The following is a 19,855-nucleotide window of genomic DNA, read 5'->3' as shown; positions in this document are numbered from 1 at the left end:
ATTCATAATTTATCAATAGCGGCCGCTGCACAATTGTAAAACTTAAAAGGTTTTATTGTTGGTCTGTATTGTAAAATCGTGAAGAACACAGCCTGCCGCTTAGGGGCAGAAAGTGGCTCATGGGGTGACATTTTATGACCTCTTAACATTACATTCGTCTTCAAAAGCGTTGAATAGGCCTACACATTTCTTTAGCCATAAAAGCTACTCAATTCAATAATACTCTAACTTGGTTTATTGACGACGATTCGATTTTAATGAAGTGATACACTTCTTTGCCTGTCAATGTATTTTGGAGAAAACATGGATTACGATTAGGCTATAGTTTAAATAAGAGAGTTCATTTGACTCGATCGTGGCAAATAAAGACCTCGATTTCGACCCGCATTACAAACTGGGACAACCCAGCTAGACTGGGTGGCGTCAGTATTCAGGCTGCATAATGGTCGTGGAATGGCTGTTTTTTTGCTTGTGTTTTCCACTGAAATGTCTGCTTGTCAAGGACATTCTTACTGCTGGAGTAGTAAAACGTAAAAAATAGTGCATGCCGTTGAATTTGTTGTATTCATACATTTTTCGTCATACATTACAAATTTATAACGTAAAATTAACATACTGAAAAATAAAGCAATGAACTCTGATAACAGTGATTTAATTTCGCGAACATTCTTTTTCGCACCCATGTGCATACAATGTAGTAAGTACTGCATCATCATCAGAAATAATTCTAGCAAAAATTATGTATGTTCTTACAATCGATGTTACAATTTATATTCAGGCTAGTTTTCAATTAATATAGGCATTTATTTATAATTCAATAAATTTACTATAGTCCTATGAACAGTAAATTAATATAATTATAAAATAATAATAATAAATAATAATAATAATAATAATAATAATAATAAATTTGCAAAGTACGAAAAAGAAAAGAATTGGTCGTGGATTAATTTATTATTTCCAGAGGAAATTAACGTTACTTAGAAAAAGGAACTCCCCTTCGGATCACCCTTTAAATTAACCATTGACCTTTGTTTAAATACTCGTAAATAAGTTCAAAATAGAATATACTCTCAATATACTTAAATATATGTTCCAGGAATAAGGAAATAAGCACAAAATATTCAGCTGATGTTGAAAAACACTTAAGGAAAGTGCATGCTCAGATATTATGTTACTTACTTACTTACAAATGGCTTTTAAGAAACCCGAAGGTTCATTGCCGCCCTCACATAAGCCCGCCATCGGTCCCTATACTGTGCAAGATTAATCCAGTCTCTATCATCACACCCCACCTCCCTCAAATCCATTTTAATATTATCCTCCCATCTACGTCTCGGCCTCCCTAAAGGTCTTTTTCCCTCCGGTCTCCCAACTAACACTCTATATGCATTTCTGGATTCGCCCATACGTGCTACATGCCCTGCCCATCTCAAACGTCTGGATTTTAAGTTCCTAATTATGTTAGGTGAAGAATACAATGTGTGCCGTTCTGTGTTGTGTAACTTTCTCCATTCTCCTGTAACTTCATCCCGTTTAGCCCCAAATATTTTCCTAAGCACCTTATTCTCAAACACCCTTAACCTATATTCCTCTCTCAGAGTGAGAGTCCAAGTTTCACAACCATACAGAAGAACCGGTAATATAACTGTTTCTAACTTTCAGATTTTTGGGCAGCAGACTAGATGATAAAAGTTTCTCAACCGAATAATAACACGCATTTCCATATTTATTCTGCATTTAATTTCCATCCGAGTGTCATTTATATTTGTTACTGTTGCTCCAAGATATTTGAATTTTTCCACCTCTTCGAAAGATAAATCTCCAGTTTTTATAGTTCCATTATATTACACACTGTACATTCTCACGAAATTCAATTACACAATTTTCTAAATAGAATTTAATGTAAAGGAAGTCACGAATGACAAATATGAACTACAGATCAGGGAATGATAACTAGCAGTCATGATTATAATAATGATAATGTACGAATTCACCTCGTTTTATACAGCGTCAATAAAATAAAAACTTACAAAAAATAATACTTTTCCTGGTTCAGACTGCTTATCGTCCAAAACATTAAAGTATCTAATTTATTGCATAGTCAAACCGTTAGTCCACATTTTCAATTTGTGTTTTATACATGACATTTTCCCTTTAAAATTAAAATTTGCTGTTATTCTTCCAATTTATAAATCTGGCGAAAAATGACAAGAATAAATATAGGCCCATTTTCTTTACTCTCTACTGTTCCTAAAATTCTAGAAAAATGCATAAAAGTACGCTAATTAGCTTCTTATAAAAACATAATAGACTGCACACGAATAAATTTGGTTTTCATAATAATTTTAATACTGATGATGTTATCTTCAAAGTATTAGCACTAATTTGAACTGTAAAAATAAACGGAGTGAGAATGACATAATCCAAAGCCACACTTTTAACAAAAATCGTTTTTGTGAGAGTTCATTTCTTACACTATAGGCATCAAGTATTTAGGTGTTTTATTGACATTAAAAAAGCCTTTGATACTGTGAATCACTTTATATTATTAGAAAAATTAAATAAGATAGAAATTAATGGAATTGTTTTGAAATAGTTTGTTTCTTACCTCAGGCCCGTAACACACTTGCAGAGTTTTCGCCAGCGAGAAATGTGTTGCGAGAAATTAAAAAATTGATAACATGGATTCAAATGGACGTCCACACACTGGAAGAGATTCTCGAGGCAGAAACCTCGCGCGAGTTTCTCGCTGGAATCGGTAGCTCAGCGAATTTTCTTGACACATTTATCAAAGATGTTTGACATTTATACTCTTTATGACGATTGAATGTAGAAAAAGATATCACAGGTGGCGATGAATTATATTGTTTTTATTTGAAAATGAGGAAAGATGGCTGATAATTGCAGTCAGAAACTTATCGAACTTGTACGATGTCACCCGTAGGCCTATTATATGATACACGGGATGAAAACTATAAAAACACGAAACTTAAAAAGAAATCTGGAGATAAATATCAGATTACCTGAAAATAAATAGGGCTATATTTTATTTTGATGAGATTTTATAGTATTAATTAAACATTTGAAATAATGTATCTGTATGTCTTAACAGTTTACATAATTTTAATCAGAACATAGCAAAGAATCCTCTATCATATCATGAATGGCAAAAAACTGTGGTCCATTCAACTTGGAATAAAACCTAAACGTATCATCATTCAAATCGAAACCAGTGTCCAAAACTCGTCCTTATTTTTGTAAGATACAATGTGATTTTCAGATATTTCTGGCTTTAATTTTAGGCCTACTTCTTTTCGTTAACAAAAGATGTTCATGTAACTCAATTTCCTTATCATCTGAATACTCAGATTCAACATAGCGTTCGTACGTAATTTGTAAAGTACGACAATATACTTACAGATTATATATTTAAGTACGACAATATACGTAAATATATAACCTATAATATTTCCCCCAACGAGTGATTACTATAATCAGAAAAATGCTTTCTGCATGAAGGCAGTGCATAGATGATCATAGCGAGGTGTGATCTGTGATAGCGAGACTCGCCAAGTGTGTGGAGGAAGGCTCTTCGCCTCTTTCTCGCAACACATTTCTCGCTAGCGAAAACTCTGCAAGTGTGTTACGGGCCTTAGTAACAGAACACATGTAACCAAAATTAGTAAGGACTTTAGTAGCACTGGAAATATTAATATCGATATTTACAGGGGACTGTCCTTGGTCCTTCGTTTAAAGTAGCGTACTATACATAAATGTTATCTAACAGAGTAACATCATAGTGCACTGATGACGTATGTCTACGTAGAACAATTAGGAAAATTCAAGATCGCGATGTTCAGTGATTATATTCAGTTTAAATCTTCTCTGAAACTCGAACCTCGAGTCATTTCATAAAGCAAACGCTTCAGCATCCACGGAACTTCATGTGCTTTGAACGAGGTCTACAAGGCGAGAGGCAGTCTTCCGAAACCGGTTTAAAACCTTTGTGTACTATAATTATGTTCTTATATTTTCCTCGGCAGTAGTATGGTATAGCAACCTCTATCCAAGCATGCGAATAAAAAAGGCCAGCACATCTCCCAAGATATTAGATGATAGAAGACATTAAGATATGGATCATATGTGGAGACTAACGTAAGAGGAAGACAGAAAAAAGGAAAGCTCGGATAATGCTGGGTTTGTAGTAAAGGAACTGCCCTTGGGTAGAAAACTATGTATGCATGTATGTATGTATGTATGTATGTATGTATGTATGTATGTATGTATGTACATTCATACATATACACAGTGGTTTAATTGGACCGCAAACCCGTTCGGGTACATAAAAAACATAAACATGTTTACAACAATTTTGTCTATTTTGAGAGTAACTAATTTTTAAAACAGTAGTTTGATTCACCTGCAAATTTACAGATATACGAGATATCACTTTTTAGCCATCGATATAACAACAATTTAACATAATTATTATGGTACTATCTCATGCAGGCATCTGCAAAGTAGGAAAAAAAAAACATTTTCAACTCTATTTTTTTCTCCTCAAAATTTTGCCGAACCTACGAATTTGCCGCCCTGGGCCCATGTGACCCATGCGTAAATACGGGCCTAAGGAGAGGGGACGATTCTATAGACCACACACTAGGCACCGATACATGTAGGCTTCCGTTAACCTGAGGACACACAGACACACACACAGGACAGAAAATTAACGAAGGGCATCCATCCATGATCAAAGGCAGGATTCTAACATACGAACATTCGGACCGCGCCTCTTAAGAGAGCGCGTCTTAGGCCTTGCAGCTTGAGGGTGTATTATGTAAATAAAAATATTAATGTTTAATAATAATATATTATTATTATTATTATTATTATTATTATTATTATTATTATTAAACACTTTCCCTAAACAGGGATTGCCTAGAAGACAAAGTATACCATTTACAAAAACAAAATTTTGAATAGTATATAGTACATGGATAATTTGTTATAAATAAAACCAAAGCAAGAAAGAGAAAAAGAAATTACAGTGCAATGTCTTATCTAAGGTGATTTCTTAACAATGCTATCGAACCTCTTAATGAAAGTAAAACAAACGTTGGTAATTATAGATGATGGCAAATTAAAAGTCTTACAAAATTTAACAGACTGTTTCGGGATGGATCCTCTTGCTCCGAGCATCAACTTTCTGTTATAGTTGATATTCTTTTTGGTAATACGGGATTGTTGGCTCATAAATTAATTGTATTTCCTTATGGACATCTTGCGGTTGGCTCTTGCAAGTCTCGAAACGAATTGTAGGGTCAAATTTATAAAACCTCTCCGATGGTCCTGTTTCCATAGATTTTCTCATCCAATAATACAAATAGTGTTTTTTCCATTAGTTATTTTTAGTATATTTAAAATAAACTGTGAACACATTTGCCCATTTTGAGTTTTACCTTACTCCCCCACGGATAAAACTGTTCTTTTTTTTATTTTGAGACACTTTTTATCTGAGAATATTAAGAAATCTCGATAAAATTTTGTAAATAAATACTAACATTTAGAAGTTTCGCTCTATAAACAAAGGATACAAGTCTCAAAACCCTCTAATATCATCAACTATTTGAGGTGCCATGTATTTATAGCGTCTAAGTGACCTATTATCTTCCCTCCCACCACTCGCTCTGTCAAGCCTTCTAACATCTTTTGGCATGCTGCTGTTCAGCCGTGTTGAGGATTGTGCTCTGCAATATTCTTCCCCCCTTATGTGGTACCTTTTAGGTTACGTCTATTTCCTTTTCTTCCTCCTTAAAATTCCTTAAGTTCCTTCAACGGAACGGCTAAAAACAAAGTGAGATAAGTGGCCAACCGGCTCGGAGCTCACACAGAGTCTTCCCCACTGCTCCAAGTTCTCTTGCAAGGAGGCACGATTGCGCACCTTTTACTTGATTTTCCTCCTCTTTCATTCTTTCTGATATAATCTTTCACAACAGTTGTTTAATGATTAATGGAACCTGCGCACAGACTGAGCGGTGATATCACTCGTTTCTTCATAAGGAAAGTTTAAAACATATCATTGCTTACGAGAACTGCAGATACTAATACCAAATAGCATGTGGCATCATACTAATAGTAACTTCTTAATCTGGGATTTCCGAGAAGGAAATGATTTTGGTGTCACGAAGTTGACATACAATACACTTATTTCACGTGTTTCACAACAGTTAAAAGCGTTTTATTATATTATCAATAATAGTAGTTTCCTTTCTTAAATTTAGTTCAAAAGACATAAATAATCTCACTGAACATCCAAGTAAGATGATTAAATTTCGTTTTTATGATTTCGTTAATTTCACAAAGAAATACGCATGGATACGTAACTTCTTCCCGAGTTCAGATCCCGATGAATCCAAATGGATTTTGCGATGGACAAAGACGGTGCTTGGTATTAGGTTTTTGACGGGGTACCTACTATACTATAGTTTCCATTACCAGAATTCGACAATAATTACTTCATTAGTGTCGGAAAAAATAATTACAGCTTCAGCGCGTTCTTAGAATAGATGGGGATGTTTGCACGAATGACCCGCCATTAAAAAAAGATAATTCCTAAGATTATTTTTCTGAAATGTTTCATGAGTGAAGAAATCTTAGATAAAGATTTTAACAGAAATTTTCGTTCACATAAATAATTAATTTCTTTGACACGAACAATTTTGAAACATCATTTATAGGTAATACCAATATTTTTATTTTAATTATGAAGAAACAAACTATGGTTTACAGTAATGTGTGATTTCTCTTCAGTCTTTAGTAAATATTTCATACACATTATTTTTTATTGAATTAACTAGTAGTTACTGAATACGAATAAATTGTTTAGATAAGATGAAATCGCTGTACACAAATGAGATGAAAGAAACCACTTTTTCACTTTCCGAGTCGCTGCAAACATGCACTTTCGTGAAAATTTCGATATAAATATTTTGTAGCGTTACAATACTTCCTCTTTACATTTCGTGTAACAAGGAAACTAAATAAATAATGAAAATTACACAGGCAACACTTTCTTACTATACGTGTTTCATAATTGTCATGTTTTACTCAACATTCCTATGTGAAACTATATGTTAGTGCGTGCAATAATCTTAAGTTCTTATACGGATTGTAGAATTTATCCCTTTCATTTTATGCATTGCACAAAACATCTATACTAATAATAAATCTGTAGCCGAAATTTTTCTGGTAATTTTCGATTTTCCAAAAATAATTGGTTCTAACATATATAATTAACCACCCTGAACCGAAAATCGCTTTTTTGAAATTTTTGTTTGTATGTCTGTCTGTCTGTCTGTCTGTCTGTCTGTCTGTATGTTTGTTACCTTTTCACGCGACAATGGCTGAACCGATTTCGATGAAAATTGGAATATAAATTAAGTTCGTTGTAACTTAGATTTTAGGCTATATGACATTCAAGATACATTATTTAAAAGGGGGAGTTATAAGGGGGTCTGAATTAAATAAATCGAAATATCTCGCTTATTATTGATTTTTGTGAAAAATGTTACATAACAAAAATTTCTTTAAAAATAATTTCCGATAAGTTTTATTCCTTGAAAAATTTTGATAGGACTGATATTTAATGAGATAAATGAGTTTCAAAATTAAAATAACTGCCATCTAAGGCGGTGTAATGAAATAAACAAATGAATTCGTCTATAAGGGGCCTTGGTCAACAACAATCGAAAGCTATGAATCATAGCCTACAGAGAATGTTTCTGTGTTTGTATGAAGTAATATCGGAAGCTAAATTAACCGATTTGTGTAATTAATTATTATTTCACCATTGGAAAGTGTAGTTTCTCTATATGGACATAGATAATGTTATTACAGTAACTTCGGAGTGAATTGAGGACAGGTAAGATTAAAATAGCTTCTTATGCACAAACAACTTGATAGGCTATTCTGTGTATTCGTTTCCTGTATTTCTTAAAATAATGTTTATCTCAGAGAATTAACGAACCACAAGAGTGTATTGATTTAGTATGCAGTAATAATATGTTAGCTTATAATCCAAATTTTAACTATGCTCAATTGAATCGTGTTAAAATACATAAAATACATATGCATTAAATGCAATGCAAAAAAATTTGGGTAATGAGCCAAGCAGATTATGTTGCGCTGTTGTAAAATAAAATTTGTTCTTCCTGAGATTCAAGAGCCCCCATAACAAATTAAAAACTTACTTATCGGTGTACATCCGTTATCAACACATTTTTATATAATATAATATAATATAATATAATATAATATAATATAATATAATATAATATAATATAATATAATATAAGTTATTTAAGTTATTTGAAGGGTTCAGAACCATAGTGGCCCAAGCGCCATTTACTGAATATGTAGAAAACAAGGGTTAAAATTAAGTTATTATCACAATTCAATGGAAACATATAGCAAGTAAAATAAAGTATACACATTAAATCTAAATGATATGTTAATCTTCATTAAAGTACGGATACATGTAATAAAAATTAAGAAACATGTTAAAGAAATTGTCATTGCACCAAATGAGTGGTCTCTGGACCAAAATGATCCCATTTTAATTATTTAAATACAATTTAAATTAAGTAACATATTAAACGATTTATCCTTCTATCAAACACGAATGTTCCCTGGATCAAATGTCCTATTTTAATTATGTAATTACTTTATATTTATTTCTAACGGGTGCAGCGGAGCGCACGGGTACGGCTAGTTATGTAATAAAAAAAAGTAAGTATCCGAGTTCAATTACAAATTTTACTTTTGAAGGATATTTGAGAAGTTAATTTTGCATACATTTCTATGATATAGGCTACATATTTTGCATATCCTGTTTGCTTTTATTATTTTGCTATTTATGTAAGTCGTTGTTTAAAATTTCATATACATATTAAAATGTTAATTTACGAGTAACCGGAACCGTACATAAGCCACTATGCTATTTTAATACCTATATATTTGGCATATTATGATTTTGGTTCAGGGAAAAATACTCCTTATACAAAAACACTCGTAAAATATTTTTTCCTTAAAAGACTAGTATTGACCTTGGACTAAAAATACAATCCGAGGAATGAAAACATTATATTACGGCATATGTGCAGTCCTGGATTCTCGTAAATTACCTATGGGTTTATTCTGTTTTACGTCCTAATACAAACGAATGCAATGGCTTTCCATATGTATTTTACTACCTACGATATCTAAATCGGAACACTATAGCTAATGGTCAATGTAACGTCATAAAAAATCCAATAAAACGGTTCTGGCTCTAATTTTTTCCCACAAAGCCATGAATCGACTTGAATGAAGAATTCTACTCACCTTACAGCCGACCTCCATGCCACGCTCGCAGCTCGCCTGCATCTAAAGCCATGCGGTCACGATCCCCTAGCCTAATCCGTAGCATCTGCCATGCTTACCTGCAACGTCACATTGTATCAGTACGCCTTGCAAATGTAATAATAAGCAATGGGGAAATACGGTATTTTGTTGCCCCCCCCCCACTGTTTTTTGTTTGGCGTTTCATAACAGTGTATACTTATAAGTTACGAAAACAAAAAAAGATCGTTCTAATGAGATCAGAAACAAGAGAAATAATAATAATAATAATAATAATAATAATAATAATAATAATAATAATAATAATAATAATTCTCTAGGCTTTCATGAACGCAAAAGAAGTTAGCAGAATTATTTACGAAGACATTAATAATGTAGCATAATTTTTATCAAGGAAAAATGTAGAGTTGATAATTTCTAAACTAAAACAAGGAAACATAACTAACATAAATACGGTGTTCGACACAATGTACCTGTTGCGTTAATGTGTTTATAAACGCTCTAAAATTTCACCTTAACACTGTTATCATATGAACTAATGAAGTCTCTGCACATACAAAAGTCTGCGTACTTTCAACATAAACATATTTACACAATTAAAAGCTGTCGCAGTTTCACACGATGCTATAAAATAAGCTACAGTACGTTTGAAGTTGGTTAAGAATAAACAAAAGAACGTAGTTTTAAGTCGTTCAACATCTATCTGGCACTGACCGCGGTGCTAGTCCTGTATTCACGACGGATACTGCAGGGTCAGTGACGTGCGAAAGAATTAGCAAGTATAAATTAGACAATAGATATGTGACTCGACGGTAGAGTTTGCTTAGCACCTGCTGAATTATGTACTTTATTTATTTTCCAAATATATTCTTCGATTACGTCACAATAGTAATTTGCCTGCCATACATAAATAATGAACCACGTACCGGTATGATATCTACATTTACGAGATGGAAATCTCAAATTGAACCGTAGCGAGTCTAAGTACAGTAGAATTAGTGAACAAAGGTGGCTTATAGTTATGAGCAGGCTTCGGTCCTGGGCACAGAAACGCATGAAGTTCAGAACGCACGGGCGATAGTGCTGTGTTGGTCGAGTGGAGTGGGAGATGGAGCGCGCCGTTACTTCGTGTCTCAACATGTAAACAGTTCGTCACAGTACGACACAAAATATATTTCACCCTGTACAGATGTAGTATATACAGTACATTCCTAATGTAGGCAATAAATGTCTGCTATTAAAGTATTAACGTGAGTTGTAACCTTCAATCAGGTGTCCCTGCGCCGAAGCCTGTTACACGTACCGCAGCCAAGCAGCAATACAAACAACTGTAATGCACATTACGGACCCATCTGTGCTGTTGCAGTCACCTCTCCACACGGGTCATGACGTCATTTATACTCCGTGTACTCTAAACCTTATACTGGTTACTCTGTGTCCCTAGACCAAAGCCTGGTTATGAGAAAGTACGTAATTTCGAAACATCTCTCTCTTCCCTTTCATTATTTTACCAATATTCTATTATCACATTATTATCTCCAACGAATGACCAGTAAATATTATTCTACTATCTCATTTTTTCAGGAAACCATTCACATGAAATTTCATAAAGTACTGTAGAAGATAAGGCAGTACAGAACTCAGCACAATCAACGCATCTTCGTCGCGTAATGTGCGGTGGAAAAACAAAGTTCAAGAACTTGCAAGTGTATTACTGGAAATAGTAAGACAACATTTAGCATAACTAAGCAGAGAAGAAATTATATGATAGAGACTGAAGAAATAGGAGAGGCAATCATGGGGGATCTGTGCTGTTTTAAGAGAAATTGCAACAGAAGGTGCACCGGTATAGAATAACTTAACATTCATACTCCTAGGAAAGTTCAACGTAAATGCTCTGGGAGTAATACGGTTAAGTAAGCAAGGAAATGCAGTACGTACAAACATATTCCTCACTACATTCCATGGGCAGTCATGAGCATGACCTGTTCTCAGAATGATGTTTCGTCTCATCACACATGTATAGAACTGTGAGTGTATGTATGTATGTATGTATGTATGTATGTATGTATGTATGTATGTATGTATGTGTGTATGTATGTATGTATGTATGTATAGTGAGTCAAACCTAGGTTATCGGCATTCTTACCGAGCCACGAGATTACTCATTGCCGGGTAGCATGTTGGGTCTTCCTGCTCAGTTTTTCTCTCTGGGCCCGGCGCAGGACACAATTCATGGGTTATCCTTCTTAATTGTTTGCACTAAGCGGACGACACAAGTCTGCTGGCACTTGTCATTGTGAGTCTCCGTTAGTGAGTTGTCTGCACTGCGTTGAGAAAGACGTATTCTAAACCATAGTTAGATACACAGTAGAACAACGCATTTTCCTCGTTGAAATGTATCGACTGAAGAAGTCGTACGAGCTGTGTTCATGCAAGTTTAGGGGGTGTTTTTCAGAGGCTTCACAACCATTGAAATAGTGTGTTAAATTATTAAATAAGTGGCGAGAAACAGTACCCGTTTTCGATAATAAGAAACGTTGTTCGAAGTGTAAACAACTCGTATGAGGAAAATACGTTGTTGTACTGTTGAAAATAAGCCGCGCTGGTCTTCCATCCAGGAGTCTCGGGTTTGATTCCCGGCTAGGTCGTGCTGGAATTTGTGGTGGACAAAGCAGACGTTGCAGAGGGTTTTTCTCGGGGTACTCCCGTTTCCCTCCTTCATTCCATTAACATTCTTTTCCTAACCCTCATTTCATCTACCATCTGCAATAGTAAAAATAGGCCGAGGTGAAGACTACGGGTACGTAGGCCTACTTGGGTTTCCGATATAGGAAGAGCTTGGGACTCCGTGCCGTAGGGCTTATCAGGTACTCGTCTGAGGACTGGCTGTCGAGGCTGTTCAGATCTTTATAAAAATGACTTGCTGCTGATAAAACAGTAAAAACTATCCCCCACAACATCCTCCACATGTTAAAGAACATGAATTCGTAATCACCTGAGCCTAACTAAATAAGTCTAAATTTGATTTTTGTCTACCTAGATTGGGAAAATTGCAAACTGTGCGTCGGGAGGAGACATGAAGCGGACATGACGTGAGGAAAGCATAATGAAGAGTCAAAAACTCTTGACACACTTCTGCGTCGCATAGCTTTCATAATCTTCAGATGATGAGAATGTCCTGACTTTCCTACGTACAATTCGCTTAAAAAAAAAAAAACAGAGAGGATTTTGGGTGCACTCTTTGTGGTTGAAAAAGGAAAAGAAGAATGGGATATTAGACGTGATGAAATAATTGAACATGTATCCAGACTATTTCCAGAATTGTTATAGAATGTTCCACCAATGTTTCTATACCATATTACAAAATCTCTTCACAAAATTAAATAGTAAATTCAAAATCGTCGCGTATTTTCTTTTACAGTCAGACGCCACGTGTCGCTTTGAAGGGTCACTCGTGACTGGAAAGAGACGCAGCGCTGGCTACGGAGTGGCGTGCATCACCTCGTCATTTCTGCATGCATAATACATATTTTTACTTGGGAAAGACTCGAAAAATCATAATGCTTCCGCCTAATATCCGAGCCACGTCTCCTCTGTGTGAATTGCGCCTAAAATGCAAGGATCCGTCCCGGGTCCAGTTCTCGACAAGCCAAGCCACATTGTTGAAAGTACGTCTTTCTCAATATAGTGCACACATCTTACTAAGGTAAATTTATAATGTAACTTGCCAGCAGAATTGTGTCGCCGGCTTATAGTGCAAAGCAAACTAGTGGCTCTGTAAGAATACCTTTAACTCGTCTTATGCATTTATTTTAAGTTAAAAATTGTCTGTTATAGATCGAAAGATAAATTATTGCTTCTTTCTTCGACTTAAGAGCAAGTTAACAGCTTCACACACTTGGGATGTACTATAAGCAGTAACATGAGCTGCTGCCAAGAAGTCAGGAGGAGGACAGCAATGTTAACGGAAGCTTTTAATAGAAAAAGGAGCATCTTCTGCGGACTTCTGAAAAAACTAAGGACGAGACTAGTGAAGTACTTTGTGTGGAATGTGGCACTGTATGAGGCAGAAACATGGACATTACGTCGAAATGAAGAAAAACAAATAGAAGCATTTGAAATGTGAATATGGAGAAGAATGGAACATGTGAAATGAACAGACAGAATAAGAAATGAAGCTGTGTTGGAAATAATGAGTGAAGAAAGAGTGATGCTAAAACTGATTAGAAAGAGAAAAAGGAATTGGTTGGATCACTGGCTGAGAAGAAACTGTCTATTGAAGGATGCACTGGAAGGAATAGTGAGGGAGAAGAGCTCGAGGCAGAAGAAGATATCAGATGATAGATGACATTAAGATATGTAGATCATAGGCAGAGACTAAGAGATAGGTAGAAAATAGGAAAGATTGGAGAATGCTGGGTTTGCAATGAAAGACCTGTTCATGAGTAGAACACTTATGTATGTATGTACACAATCAATGAAATAAAAATGTCTGATAGTTTAGGGAAAAAAATAGACCACACTATACAAACTGCATTTCTGTGAAACTAAAAAATCGATCATTTTAAACATGACTTTTTATGTAGTAGAATAAAAATTTATAAGTTAGTTTTAATGTTAACAAACATAATATTCTAATTAGTTATTTAATGGTTAGAAAGACTCTCTATACAGAGATAGGGATGTCATATGACTTCATAGCAAGTCTATGGCATTAAAGCATTCTTCCCTCTTCACTTTATACAGCTAATCGAAGGAATCTGTTTGACCAAATGAGGCTTGTAGTACTAACTTCGTCTTGTGGAGACCCGGGCTTCGATTCCGAAATGCAGCTATTATTATCAATATGAACTTTTCTCGACTACAAATTGGGTACCGTACTGCAGCCATTCTCTGAACACTATAAAAAGAACAAAAAACTTCGTGTAGTGCAACACATTTAAGATTTTTAGCATACTTACCAATAATTAAGATATAGAATAAAACTTCTAATCCATTCTTGGTAACCATTATGAACTGACATTACTATTTCAGAAACTTTCTGATCACCACTCACATCAGTATGCTAGATAGCGCTATTATATAACTAGATTAAGATACAGTAAAATCCTCGTATTACGTCAGAGATAATGATTTACAATGAAACAAAGTCAGATTATAGTGATGAGCTGGCTGCTGTGTTCTTGATTACAAATCTCTTGGCTGTGTTATCGGTAGGAATGATTATTTTGAGGAGGAAGAAAGGGAAAACGAGCCAGACTTATTTATTTGTGTACATAGGACTACCGACTTTGTTTAGGAAGTTATTTATAAAATAAGTTCGAAATTATGAGGCTATCAGGAATTAAGCGAATGTTCACAAACTCATCTTTTAAGTACATAAACATGTACAGGTATTGTTTATTTACAAATCAGGAGTATCAGTACAAATACAGAACTTGCAGCAGTGGCGTGGTGCGCCCTTCACGGAACTGTAAGCAATCAAGCAACCCCAACCGGCGCGTCAATGGCTCACAGCGCTACAAATAGTCTTCCATCCAGGTGGCACAGGTTCGATCCCGTAGTAGGTAGTAATGAAATTTATGATGGACAAAGCAGACGTTGCAGAGGATTTTCTCGGGATAGTCCCGTTTCCTTCTTTCATTTCATCAATCATCTGCAATAGTTAAAAAATATTCTGGAGTGAAATCTTAAGGGTTGTACGGTTTTCCGATTTTGATCTGGGAAGGGCTTCAGACCTAGGGCTTATCAGGTATTCGTCTGAGGATGGGACCTGGCTCTGCTAGAGCTGAGGCAGGATGGTCCACCTGTCAGCATCGGATTTCCAAATGCCACCCAGGCCACGTATCAGATTTGGACAATCATCGCATATATATACAAGGCGCACAGTGGATCTAAGAATTCGGCCCTCGAAAAGACAAGCTAAGTGTTACGGTATTCTGAATATCCTTCTTACTCAAACAGATTCCATGATGTCAGAAGTGATTACGGATACTTAGGAGTTAAGTAACAGCAAGCATCACAAGTAGCAGCGGAATGGCAGCGGTCTTGTAGTAATATACAGTGCGTCACTATTACGTCACCTATGCAATACAGTCCATCTCTCATTCTAATGTCTATTGAGTTGGTCTAGTCATGTCAAGGAAACGGAAACGTGTAGGCTACTATCGCTTTTACGAGGTCAAGATAGACGTATGGTCTTTAATATAATAAAGTTTGTTGGTAATGAAAAGCGGGGACTAAATTACATTCCAAATACAAAACTGTCACCTAGTACATGTTATTGCTATTTAGACTGCTATTCGGAGTAAAGCGCTGACCCTGAAATGAGACTGCGTTTGGGAGTGGATTCGAATCCCACCTGAGTTTATTACTTGGTTAGGTTGCAAGATGAATGAATATCAAGTAATTCATGATGAATTCTATCACCAATTCCACCGATGCTAGATACCATCGCAGTTGACACAGCGCGGTTAAATAGCTAAACGATTAAAATTAAAAATAACTTGTCCAACAGCAAATTAATATGGTGCCTTGAGGTCTAGCAGGCAAGTAAAAGTTTGTCCAACCAATAGCATTTAAACATTAACGATTAAGATTGCGAATTAATGTAATGACATGCGAATCGTGGAATAGAGTGCAGCAGTGTACTCTGCCATACTACAGATATCTCATCCTGGGTGAGAGTCTCCGGCACTACTTCAAAAAGATTTATCCCTCACTTCACAGTAAACAAGCAATAGCATGTATTATTAACGCCTTTCGGTAATGTACTCCATTTGACTAACAAATGAAGGGTTCAGAACCACCGTGGGCCAAGCGCCATTTACTAAAACCGTAGAAAACAACGGTTAAAATGAAGTTATTACCATAATTCAATGGAAACATATAGCAAGTAATACAAGTATACACATTAAAAATAAATAAGATATCAATCTCCATTAAACTATGGTGTTCACTTAACTTCAACCCTTGCTTTCTCCGTTTTTAATAAATGGCGCTTGACCCACTATGGCTCTGAACCCTTCAAATACTAACCATGAGATCTCCGTAACGAGTAATCTGATCATGAAGCGTTGGTTCCTATAGTTAAATAAATGGATATTACATCCTTTATTACGCATTAGGCCTATATCAGTAGCGGCTCCTGAGTTTAACGAATGGAGGGTTCATTGGTAATACAAAGAGTCACAATTGAACTTGTCAAATACAGAATGTCCTGAAAGAAATAGGAATTACAAAGTTCTTACAAGTGCATGCAACAGGTAATAAAGCAATAAACTCACCCTATGCAGAATGGTTGTACATGAAGTCCATTCTCCGTTGATTCATGGCTGCAAATTGATCAGTCACTGCCTCATTTAAGCCAACAATATCTCTGTCAATTCTTTTTCAATTGACGGCCTAATGCATTGAAACTTTACACATTCACAGACGTATTTCCACATTGTTTTCTATTATAAATTGCAGAAGATTAATTGGACTTTGCACCGCGAAAGTTACCTCGCATGTATACAATCTCAAGTTCTGCTTTTGTCGATGAATGGCTATGCATCGCAGGCTTACTGTAGAAGTACCTGTGTAGGCCTACATGGGGAAAATGCTTTTCAGATCTCTGGAAGTTATGAGACAGAGTAAGAAGATGATTGTTGAACTCTAATCATTTCCTCGCTTGAAGAATGATAGTGTCACAGCCTTTCTTGATAGCTACACCCACGGAAACTTCTGAATCTGTGCATCGCGTCGTCTTTTTGCGAGCTGAGGAATTGCTGCATATTCACACGCGAGAGCCAAAGTCAGTAACTCTCATTTTCTGAATGGCTACGTCAAGATTATTTGCACTGTTCAGTTCAATAGAGTCTGTTGATCTTTTTTGTTGGCCTACTTGATTGTGTAAGATATCGACATATGGCATGATTTTCTGGGAACAGTTTATAGCTACACGCAGTACTGTCCTAACTACGGTACTGCCCTGTGTCGAATACGAAACAAAACTGGAAAACTCAAAACTCCTCCAGATTTGCGAAAAAAAAATGCGGAAGTGTTTTGGCTAGCCACCTGGTCATTTTCAAATTTAAAGCATGAGCATAGCAATGCACGTAAAATGCGAACTTATACTCTTCCTTAAGTAGAGCTCGAACACCGGAGTGACCTGTGACAACCATTAAGTTCATAACATTAGCATCCTCATAACTATGGAAAACTTATTTATCAGGATTTTCGATAATTTCACATAGAGTTCGTTTCAAACAACCTGACAATGTATGACTTGAGGCTTTCCCGGCGTTTGATGTAGAATAACTCTCAGCCAAGTGAGTTGGGAGATTTGCTTCCAAGCTTTCGACGGCTAGCTCTGCCATCTTCTTCAGGGAATGAGCAGAGCTATTATAAGTAGCTGTCGAAAACTTGGAAGCAAATCTCCAACTCACCTGGCTAAGAACCCGAGAAGAGTTATTCAACCTGACAATGTTTTAGTATCATGACCTGGTGTAGTCAGATTCAGAATCTCTTCTCAGGTTTCCCGGTACGAGTAACATACTGCAGCACGAGAATTACGGTATTTGAAAAATTGAAGTAATGTCTGTTTCGTCTGAAATTATTGAAACGAAATCTGTTAATTCTACGTATCTCTCTTTTTTTTTTCTGACAGACGTGAAGTACACAAGACTCTGTTAACTGAAGTTGCTGTTGGATATTGTTTTCTAGTGATGGGCGAAGTTGTTCTTTTCCCGGAACAGTTCCGATTGTTCCGGTTTCGAAAAAATACTATGTTCCAAACAACAGTTCCGAAATAACAGTTAAAAATATACAAGTTGAGATGTATCTGAATCGTTCACTGATGCGAGTTATCTCTTTGACTCTCGCTCCATTTGAGGAGTCGTTCAAAGGGCGGTACAGTACCCTCCCTCTTCCCCAAGCAGCTCGCACATACGTTGGAGCACTCATTGCTCAGACTCCTCTTAAAATACGTTATCGGCATGACATCATAGCACACATGCTTCTCAATAGATGACATTCCAATGCACATTCGAATCGGTTTGGAAACTGGCTGTGTATGCGGACAGAAGCTTCATGTTTATTAGATAAACAGCTGTTGAATACAAGGTCAGAATGCAACACTAATTGGTATATAAGGTCATGTAGATACGGTAACCAACTAAAAAATTTAACATATCATTTAAAACGTGTAGTATGTAATTTTTGTTCTCCGTGTTACATATTAAAAAAATTAAAATCATTAATTTTTATTTTTACTTTTCTTAATGCTTAGCTATAATAATAATAATAATAATAATAATAATAATAATAATAATAATAATAATATAATTTCATACATAATAAAAATATATAACTACTTTATATATTGATATATTAGCATTAGTGAAACCTGAAACCCCACACTTAGTAAAATGTTAGAAACGCTCTGTACTAAAGTGTAGTACTTTAAACTTCGCATCGCACCTCGCTCTGTGTCATTAGTTTATGATCAACTACAAAGATTTCAATTTCCTTGCTTCCTCATCCATCCACGTGAGAGTTCCAAGTTCCAACTTGTTCCAAGTACAACATAAAGAACGACGAGAACAGTGTAGCCGGAGCTGTCATGGTTCCGACTGTTCTCTGTTGTCTCGGAGTCGGAACATGCCTTGCGCAACGCAGTACTGCGGGCCCGCCACAGCTGGACAAGTGAGCAGCTCGGAGTCGGAACAGTGTTATTTCGGAACAGGAGGTTCCGACCTACTGTTCATTTTTGCAACAGTTCCGAGACCGGAACTGTTCCAAAATAACTGTTGTGTTATTTTTTACCCATCTCTATTGTTTTCCTAAAAGCCTACACAGTAACTGAGAGTTCATGTGAGACTGTTCATATTTTTTCATCTTTTGTGACAAATGGTCAAGATCTGTAATCCCAGTTTTTGTCCAAGCCACCTCAGCATCCTCCGTCCCAAATAGGGTCTAATAAACAATAGAAACAAAATAGCCTGTTGGTACATTCACATCCACATATCCAATCTTTTTTTGTTATATATAACCTGCTTGTTTTTTTGTTTGATCAATGTTAGTTACGCCATTGGCCTACCTATATTCATTTCTAATTTCCGCTCGAGTAGAAACTGATAAGTTAGTTTTAAAAATAGATTGCACATTGTTACCGTTCATTTCTATTTGTCCAACAATATACATACTAGGTTCAAAAAGTTCCCGGAATTTGCTAGCATCATAGAAACAACGTACCTTAAACACTATTCTACAGCATTCCCTTCAAAATAGTTGCCTTCCGCAACAACACACTTTTGCCAACGCGTGTAGAGTTCCTGGAAGCAGGCCTGGAAGCCATTTTGTGAAACCCGTCTTAGTGCTCTCGTCGCGTTTGCGATAACCTCTTCAGCATTGAATCTCCGTCCTTTCAGATGACTTTTCAGACGGGGAAACAGAAAGTAATCAGGTG

General features: G+C 35.9%; 1 protein-coding gene across 1 annotated transcript in view; it reads right to left on the bottom strand.

The window, feature by feature from the left end:
* LOC138696661 (galectin-6-like) overlaps positions 1-14,497 on the bottom strand; it is a 60,104-nt gene extending 45,607 nt beyond the window's left edge. The window contains exons 1-2 of the mRNA XM_069821888.1: positions 14,367-14,497; positions 9,385-9,482 (exon numbers count right to left, since the gene is read on the bottom strand). Of these exons, the coding sequence (XP_069677989.1) occupies positions 9,385-9,426 (42 nt within the window). The 5' untranslated portion in view covers positions 9,427-9,482; positions 14,367-14,497. The remainder of the gene's footprint in view (positions 1-9,384; positions 9,483-14,366) is intronic.
* Positions 14,498-19,855: the final 5,358 nt, after the last annotated feature.

The sequence above is a fragment of the Periplaneta americana genome, chromosome 3 (genome assembly GCF_040183065.1).
Source record: "Periplaneta americana isolate PAMFEO1 chromosome 3, P.americana_PAMFEO1_priV1, whole genome shotgun sequence".
NCBI classification, from domain to species: Eukaryota; Metazoa; Arthropoda; class Insecta; order Blattodea; family Blattidae; genus Periplaneta; species Periplaneta americana.
The sequence above is the reverse complement of the archived record's forward strand: the minus strand, read 5'-3'. Positions and strand labels throughout refer to the sequence as shown.